The sequence below is a fragment of the Scardinius erythrophthalmus genome (genome assembly GCF_964197995.2).
Source record: "Scardinius erythrophthalmus genome assembly, chromosome: 2".
Taxonomy (NCBI): domain Eukaryota; kingdom Metazoa; phylum Chordata; class Actinopteri; order Cypriniformes; family Leuciscidae; genus Scardinius; species Scardinius erythrophthalmus.
Genome location: NC_138222.1, coordinates 49,978,205 through 49,988,031, shown reverse-complemented (window position 1 = coordinate 49,988,031; position 9,827 = coordinate 49,978,205). Strand labels below are relative to the sequence as shown.

At 35.4% G+C, this 9,827-nt stretch overlaps 1 protein-coding gene across 4 annotated transcripts; it reads right to left on the bottom strand.

Annotated features, from left to right (window-relative positions):
- Positions 1 to 438: 438 nt before the first annotated feature.
- On the bottom strand, positions 439 to 9,190 carry zfand6 (zinc finger, AN1-type domain 6). Of its 4 annotated transcripts, none has more exons than XM_081359308.1 (7): positions 9,006 to 9,190; positions 6,116 to 6,269; positions 5,107 to 5,176; positions 3,427 to 3,506; positions 2,381 to 2,527; positions 2,061 to 2,162; positions 439 to 1,163 (listed from the first exon to the last, which is right to left on the bottom strand). In XM_081359308.1, the coding sequence occupies exons 2-7, from the start codon at positions 6,258 to 6,260 to the stop codon at positions 1,015 to 1,017; spliced, it is 693 nt and encodes a 230-aa protein (XP_081215434.1). In that variant the 5' UTR covers positions 6,261 to 6,269; positions 9,006 to 9,190; the 3' UTR covers positions 439 to 1,014. The 4 variants fall into 4 exon arrangements, with proteins under 4 accessions (XP_081215434.1, XP_081215437.1, XP_081215435.1 ...); XM_081359311.1 differs by having other exon boundaries at positions 9,109 to 9,172; XM_081359309.1 differs by having other exon boundaries at positions 8,126 to 9,160.
- Positions 9,191 to 9,827: the final 637 nt, after the last annotated feature.

The window sequence follows — 9,827 nt, the reverse complement described above, 5'->3', positions numbered from 1 at the left end:
CAATATGTAAATGATAATTTACAGCATTCACACGGTAAGTACTACATTACAATTTGTCATGTTTCACACTTTTCTATTCCATTCATTCAGACTAAAACACTTTTTGGCAGATGATTTCACCCTTTCCGTATGCTGGTTTTGTTTTTCTTTTATAAAAAAGTTTTATAATCTACATCTGATAAGATGTACCATTGCTACTAATGAAATCACAGATGTAGTAATGATTATATTCAACGTAATGTCAGAAACTAAATGGCAATATTACACAATGTGCAAACCACTGCAGCGTAAAACCAAAGGCAAGATTTTTCAGCAGTTTAAGCAACAGTCTTACAACAACTTTTAAAACTAACAGTTTACACAGATGTATGGAATTTAATGTAATTAAACAAAACAGGGCATGTATACTAAGCTAAATTGATTCACTAGAGCCCTTACTACAGTGTGACGTGTAAAACTTTATTCAACATGAACACAGTGTATTCACAAACATAAATAATATCACTCGCTCGAATAAATGAACTATAGGAAAAATGTAAATCACAGTCTGTAATGAAGTGCAAAAAATCTGTTAAACCAGAGATCGCAGTCACGCACATAATAACTTGTATATTAAAAACATGTATTCTTTTATATTAAGTAAATCGTCTCATTTTCTTGCTTACGATCCTTATTGAGAAAAACGAAAATAAAAATTAAAGACACATTCTGGCAATGGTTTTAACATGCAAGCTTTGTTCATCACCAGAAATACACAGCCCCCGAAAAGTCGTCTTAATATGAGAACTTAAACCCCTTTAGTAATGCAAATTAAATTACTGCAATTATATAAATATTTTGCGTTTTACATACCAACATATTTTGTAAGTAAATAAATTTGAGGTGTAAAATGAAACAAAGGGACAAAACAAATTTGCGTAAATGTTTCATTGTAGCATGCACAATTCAAGATCTTGTGAAGGGTGTTTGTGGGGAAAAGAGGTAAAAAAAAAAAAAAAATCTGCAATCTTCAGCTCAAATCTTCTTGATTTTCTCCCCAACGACAAGCGGGTTTTCTTTCCTTATTTTCTCAGCTGCATCAGCCTTGTAATCAAAGCTACAGTTGTGAACATCTGAGTATCGGTGTATGCTGCAAAACAACTGTCCACACCGGCAGTCAAAGCCTGTTAGATAGAAACAAAAGTTTGATTAACTCAAGAGACCTTCATACAAGAAAAATAAATAAATAAATAAATCTCAGCAAAGCTTTTAGGGAGCTCACAATGTTTTGTACCAAAGCCTGTGCGTATATGTAAAGGATAATCCACGGCTAGTTGTGCATCAAACGATTTTAATGCACAATGTGGAGGCAAAGAACCACCCAACGCCAAACGGAGTGCATTCAAATCGTTTAATGCACAGCTAGCTATGGATTATTTCTCTTATACCATGGTCATTTGCCAGCATTGACAAGTTAAAGCTGTTATTGATGTTTGCAGTGCAATATTTGACCATAAAGTAAAATATTTGTTATTTTCATCAGTTACGGCGCGTTAGAAATAGCATCCTGCCAGCTCTGAATCAGACACAGAGATGGAGTGGTAAGATTACCCTCATTTAAATGAATGAATTATAGCATTTATTTAAATTATTATTATTTTGAGAGAGAGAGAGAGAGAGAGAGAGAGAGAGAGAGAGAGAGAGAGAGAGAGAGAGAGAGAGAGAGAGAGAGAGAGAGAGAGAGAGAGAGAGAGAGAGAGAGAGAGAGAGAGAGAGAGAGAGAGAGAGAGAGAGAGAGAGAGAGAGAGAGAGAGAAATTGTGTAGCATCATTCTACTAATGGTCAAGCTGAAGGTTTCAAAAGTTTGCGCGCAGCGATATCTCGGTTCTATGTGCGAGTGACGTATGTGCTGTGTGCACTTCAATTAAAGCAGTGCATTAATATAGAACGGTGCTTAAACCGACTGGAACTACCTGTGCATCAAATGGTTTTAATGCACACCTTCCAGCCAATCAGAATAGAGTATTCATTTATAGAGTATACATATAAATCAGTAATGTATAGTATATAATTTTGCATACCTGTGAGCCCCACTTTCTTGCGGCAAGTGAAGCAGCGGTTCTTCTTGGGTTTGGATTGCTCTGGCACATCTGAGGTCTGCTCTGAGACATCTAATTCTGAGGCTGTTAAGAGTTTAATACAGGTGGCAAAGATTTAGAAATGCTGCTAACAAGAAGAACAACATCTCAATGAGATTCTAAACATCAACAATTCTTGGTTGGCACCCGGTTAGAGTATGAAACTTTTCCTCAGATATTATTGATCAGAACGTGCTGGAGCAGAGCGTGTTCTCATAACTAGGAAGTTATGGCAAGCATGAATCAATGAACTCTGTACTCACTGGACACTGCTTCTGTGGGTTCAGAAGTCTCATCTAATTTTCTCTTTCCTCTCGATGTGCCATCCTCCAGTGAAGAGCTACCTGCCGTAAGCAGCTTTTCCGTGGTGGATTCCTGAACGTTTCTCGCCAGTTTACTGCACGATACTTCTATACAAACAAATACATACATTTAGTCATTTTCCCTAAAGAATCTGCATGAAGGGTCCTTAAACTCAAAGACTTTTAACACTAGTATACACCGATCTAACCCTGGGTTTTGTTTAACATAATATTTATTCATGACGTATTTATTCATGTTCTGTTTCATATATATATATATATATATATATATTTATTGTTTCAATTCAGTTAAATAACCGTGTTGATGTTGCAAAGTTCATCTATTATGAAACGAGTGTAATTGAGCTAGTCATGTGAAAAAGAAAGTGCACCCTTTTGAATTCTATGGTTTTACGTATCAGGACATAAAAAAAACTGGTCCTTGGCAGGTCTTAAAATTAGGGTGTACTTTCTTTTTCTTTTTTTCACAATGGTGCCATTATTCAGCTCAAGTCAGTTCAATGTTGATTCAATTCAGATCAATAACAGTGTCAGTGTTGCAAACAGTGCAGCAGAGGGATTAGACCCGATGAACGACCCTGGATGAACAATTTCAAATGTGAACAGCCCATATGTAAAAGAAACTACTCGACTAACATTAGTTTGCTGGCAAAAGTTAAGTTTGGTAAAACAGGGTGCTCTGTTATTTAGTTACTTTCATCATTAATCTCTCTAATAAACAACTCTACCTAATTAAGTAACAAACAAGAGTCTTATGATCAGTAGACAAAGAAATGTACACCTGTTTACCCCTGAAAAAAAGACGACGTGATCAAATGTAGCCTGGTCTCAAAGCAAACAATATGAAAGATGATGTCTGGCTGTTTCTATGAAATTTTGGTGAGCTTTTGTCTCTTTCTGTGCTGTGCCATGGTAATCTGTTCAGTGTCTGGTTTTGGAGCGGTGGATGACATAATAAACGGGTCAAAGTTAAAAAGGGAAGGTACCTGGCATTTTCAGGCCTGATTGAGCTGCTACTGAAGAACCATCTTTATGTGTAACTGCTGCTGTTGTTGAGAAACACTGACTGGAGAGGATGATGATGAGAAAAGATTATGTTATATAAGTGACAATACATCATACAGTGTAAAAACATGTGGGAGTGGGTGCTATGACCAAAACCTTATATCACAGGATGAATAATTTTATATCGCAGCTGGAAATTAAATGAAAAAAATATTTTAATAGCCATGCTGTAATGCCTATTTGTGGATAATCCTGTTAATTGAATACATTACAAATAACTGGTACTCATTTGATTGGCATATTTTGTCAATTCAATTGGAACTTGATGGACAGAAAATGAAAAAATAAGAATAATATTTATAAATTAGCAAGTCTGTCATCAGGGCAAAAACAGCTTCACGTTTATGTAATACCAGAGTTTAACAAAAGAATCAAAACCTTAGAACTTCCCACTGATAACCATACAAATATATCTATTGTTATATACAGGGTTTCAAACTTCCTACACATTTTCCATTTCAAAATTCCATACTTTTCCACACTCAAAGGTTTTTCAGCCCATATTTGTTGGTTCATACAGCATTATTTTCAGCATTAAATTTGGTATATAGGACAGTCATCAGTAAATATTCTTATTTTCCCCGTTTTTTTTTTTTTTTCATTGATTTTCTCGAAGTGATAATATGTGCTTACATGATGAGAAGAAACCTAGGTAACATTTTATTTTACAGTGTCATTGTTACACGTTACATATAGTTACTGTAGTAATTATGCATTAATTACATGCAATTAATTCTAAACCAACCCCCATTCCTAACCCGATAGTAAGTACATGTAGTTAATTATTATTACTCAGTACTTAAATGATACCTAAAATAAAGTGCAACCAAAACATAAAACACTTTATAAACTGCATATATTCACCTCACATTGGTTTGATACTGTAATCATGGTTTGATGTTGAATGATCACCAAACAGCAGAGTACAGTCTGATTTAGATGATTGTTCGTTCCTTTATCTGTTGCTGGTTTGAGTGACACACGCACATTCATTTAGTGAAGTTCAAAAGAGACTCGCTTATGGTACAAGACAAAGAGCTTTGCATAATAAAAGTGTGCCTTGAATTTCTTAAATTGTGTTCGACAATAACAAAAGGATCACTACATGTTTGTCATGAAAACACTCTGGTTGTATGATATATGTATGTATGTATGTGTATGTATATATATATATATATATATATATATATATATATATATATATATATATATATATATATATATATATATATATATATATATATATATATATATATATATATTTTTTTTTTTTTTTTTTTTTTTTTTTTTTTAGAAATTCTTAATTTTACATTTTAGTAAACTGAATAGGGCTGATAGTCTGGAAACAAATATTTTCCATGCTTATCCACCTGGAAAATAATCAAATCAAATTACACATTTTCCATACTTTTCCGAACTGCGTAGGAACCCATATAAAAATGGTAGAGCAGAATGATACACAGGGCTGAAAACAAGCTTTTGATATAATAGCCCTTCTGATATAAAAGTTGCGCAAATAAACTTGATCCTATGCAATTACAACAACTTGCACAACTGCTATGAAACATGTTGGAAGGGTGGTAAAGAGGAAGATGTTGTACCTGTTTTGTTCATGCTGTGACGTCGATTGTACAGTCATAGATTCTCCTTTACTGCTTATGCTGGAAGACACTGCAGGCAATGAAAGAGCAGGAAACCCAAAATGTCAACACTTCCATTTTAACTTCTCCTTATGTGAGGGTGTTTTTTGAGATACGTTTTTTGTGACACTGTGTCCCAACCAGGCATGACAGAATAACTTACAAGTTTTCAGTGGCATTGCATTCCTGAATGAAGGTTAAATGCAGTAGAGGATTATGAAATTACAGCTTATCAAAAACTTTTTGATGTAGATAAGCGGGATTTTGGTCCAATGATATTTCATTGTGGGCAGTGTTGCACAACACACACACACGTAAGACTATTATGAGACTAAAGTTCTGTTGAGTGTCAGTAATTACAACAAAATCTCAGAGTTAGCGATAGACACACCGCAGTTCAAAAGTTCAGGACGGGTAAAATGGTTTATTTTTTTGTAAAAGAAATGAACCCGTTTATTCATCAAGGATGCATTAAATTGATCAAAAGTAAGAGAAGGCTTTTACTGTATAATGTTAGAGAAGGCTTTTACTGTATAATGTTAGAGAAGGCTTTTACTGTATAATGTTTTAAAAAAAATCTATTTAGCACTTGTCATATTTTAAGATAAGTGTTCCAGTGGTTGTTTTTCTCTCCACTATAGCTATATCTTTGCATGAATTTAAATTCCATGCATTTCAATTTGTCAAATGGCTTCAATATGTGTAGATGTACTTGTTGTGATGTTTGAGGATGGCTGCTGCAGCAGCATGTATAGGGTCAGGAATGAAAGAAAATATGTGGGACTGTCATGTAGAGGGAATAAGAGTTGATGATGTTATCAGTGTTTGCCATTCCTTAGCTTTTGTTGAACTGATGCCACTGCCTGACATGATCAAATACCATTGTATTTTTACATATGTAAAGTAAAACAGTACTTGCTAAGACAGAACAGTTGGAAAGGAGTCTATTTTTGTGAGACTTCTGACTCACCTGGATCACTGGATCTGACACTGTTGTTCTGCCGCTGTAAGGAGTCTTTGTAGCAGATCGAGCACATGCCGTTATTACGTGGGTTCCCATAAAACCCACAACCATTAGAACAAAGCACTTGGGTCTGATTGGTCTCCTGAGCCATATCCCTTTCCTGTGGAGAGAACAAAACTAGAGATTACTATTAAAAAGCCACAATTGTATGTGGTACAATTATAGAAATCTTTTCACCAATAAATTGGTCACATTGGAGTAACAGTTACTTTGTCGGCAAAATGGTCTGTTTCACCTTAAAAGAGCTCTGAGTCTATGATCTGTGCTTTGAATACTGAGTGTATGGCTGAATTACACTTTGTGCAGATGTTTGAGTTAACAAGACACTTATCTGATTGTCCTCTGACATGTTATAACTGTCTCCCTGCACCTGCCTGTAAGGGTCTGTTTCTAAGACTACCTCTACAGCTGTCTCACACTCATACTGTACAGGAAATATCCTCGCTGTGTTGGGAGAAAGGGGGCATTAATAGATGGATAGATACAGATAGACATATAGACCTAGCGAGACAGACAGATAGACCAAGACAGACCGATAGATTGAGACAGACAGACAGACCGAGACAAACAAACAGATAGAAAGATACAGACAGACAGACATGTAGACTGAGAGAGACATACAGATAGATCCAGACAGACAGACAGACAGACATATAGACCAAGAGAAACAGACAGATAGATACAATCAGACAGGTAGACAGACAGACAGACAGACAAAGAAAAACAGACAGATAGATAGAGACAGACAGATATTTTAGTAATTATGCATTTTAATAAAAGTATTATTCAATAGAATAAATAAGCCAGGTATAAACACTGATCTATCTTGCCTGCCCACTTGAGATCGGATCACACTAGATGCTTTTGGTTTAACACAGGTACAACTCCATATAGATGCAAAATAACACTAGAAACATAAAAAAATAATGCTTTTCTACTGCTTCCATGTTGACTTTAGCATTACACAAACACTCAATAGATTTCAGTAGCACTAGAGTGAAACCAAACACAAAGCTTCAACATATCAGTGTTCAGTCAATGTTTAAGACAAACAGCAGCTTTAAATCAACTTTCAAACAGGTTTAAGTTGGACCTGGTGCTGACACGAGGCATGAAAAAGAGCTTCATTCTGTTGTAAAGGGTAAAAACCGAAGCCACCAAGCAATTGAAGTTGCTTCAGAACAATTCAATTACTCCAATTAAATCAAAATCAATGTGTAGATAAACCTACACTGTCTGGCTAATGTACAGTAGGCCGCTGTGCTCACATGTGTTGCCCTGTGAGAAGGTTATGAAGGGACATGCCCTGACACTAGATCAAAAGGTCAAATAAAGACACTCAGTTTCTCTCCAGCTCCAAGCAACAGGATCACAGAAGTCAAGACCATCATAATTATTACTGCTCGAGTTCAATATGAACTACTAACACTGAATATTAAACTTTGGGCTGTAACTTGTCACACACTTTAAATTATTTACTTGTACTTTACATGGGGGACAGGGAAGATGAGCGCATTTCATTTCCTAAGGTCAGAAACTCATCTCAATTACAATTCGAATACGGACATCTGTCTCAGGTGATCCAATAACAAATGCGATAAAGCCAGGTCTAAACATTATCAACATTTTGTGTAAGTGGATTTTTCAAACAAATACGACTACATTGTAATAGGTTTACAGTCAGAATTGAGTGCATGTAAATACTCAGTGTTTAGTACAAAGCCTGTAGTCTTCTTAGATCACAATGAGTTTGTTTCATTATCAGTTAGACTGACTACAAATAAAACTTGTAACAGTCGGATCTGAGCAACGGGGATAATCAGGTTTCCACGGTAACTCTTGCACTATTTACACTGTCCTTTGTTTAAATAATGATATACTATAAATGACAACACCACAATACGCATATTTCAACGTAATATCTGGCTCATATGTCGATACGTTTGCCTTCCTTACCTGGTAAATGGTTTATAGTGAGCGCCTCTGTTTATCTACTAAGTAACGTCGCTAGCTGTTTAAATGAAAGCTAGACATCGTAAAACACATTGAGTAATAATAGAAAGGGTTACCTACTGAAACGCTATTGGCTGCGTACTGTAAGCCACGCCTACGTGCATCACGATAGTCTACCAGTCATGTTAAGTCCGACTCATTTTAGCGAATCGGTTCATTTGAACAGTTCATTTAAAGGTCAATTCGGTCTGATTTGTAAATGGAATGTTCAGAGCGTTTTGTGAACTGGTTTAAACAATTCATTGATTGGAGTCGACTCTTAAGAACGATTCGTCAGGAATCAGACATCGCTATTTTCTTTATTTTACGCGTAAAGTTAAAGAAAGGTGCATGTTGATTGATGTCGTGGACGATGTTGAGATCATTACGGATTAGCAGCAACAACTCACAATATATGGGAAATGTTCAAAAAAATGTATTAACATCACAGCTACTTCCCTAAAGATATAAACAGAAGTTTAAACATCTGGCATGCAGATTTCTTGTAGACATGGAGACAGTTTTTTTGCAGACTTGTAAACTAAAAGGCAGTATAGTACAAATTAGCAAATGGACAACGTACTAGTTACTATTGCAACAATGTTTGTTTAATTATCCAACTAATAATCTCGCTATTAGCTTGTTAGAGACAAAGGTACAAAGCTTTTCTAAACTAACGACTATTTGCTCTCTACGAATAAATAAGTAATAATTCAGTAGCTTTTGCCACGCGACCATAGTATACGACAACAGGTTTTGCTCTTGTCAAGTTGGCTAACACAGAGCACAAAACGCCGCAGCTGTTTCACTGATTCAATTGATTAACATTCGCATTTACACTCACCTCCCGACTCCTGACGAGTACTATAGCAATATCGCTGGGTTAAAAGAGTTTGGTTTATTGTCTTGCACTATTAAAATGTTTGCGAAGTGTTTTCGGCGTTTACCAGCTTCCCTTCCCCCACCGAGAAACAGCCTGTTTGTTAGTTTTGACACTCCAGCCCCCACTTTAACCTACCCAGTGACGTCATGATGGGACTATAGTTTTCAGTATAGACTGTCCCATGTGGCATATCATCGTTTCACTTATTTAAATGTTTTTAAAAGGTATAGAGGCAACTTTTGTGACACTCCAAATGAATATGTACTTTGTATCTCTTTGGGACTGTTCGTTTATAAAAACAAAATTTTGACTCTTTTTGTTTTTTATATATTTAGTCCAGAATGATATTGTATTGTTATTCTTTTAAAGTTACTTTTAGAACAAAACCAAGTATGATATCCAAACATGCATGTAACCTTCATGTGATTATTTTATATATATATATTTATTACCAGGTAAAATGTGAAATGACTTAATGGACATAACCCTCGAAGATTGCTTCGTATTGTGATTATGATATGAATCATACCATTAGTCTGAATTACAATATAAAATAATAATAAAATCCCCTCATCATGTTGTTACAAACGCATATACTTTATTATTTTAATGTGTATTTTGTGTTGTGTGTTTATGTGAAACTTTTGGTACAGTCATCTTGGCCAGGACTTCCTAGAAGAAGATATTTTTATCTCAATGGGACCTTCCTGATAAAAATAAAGGATAAATAAATACCATAGGCCACCAAAGGTTAGGCAAATGGTCTGTGATGATCATTCACTT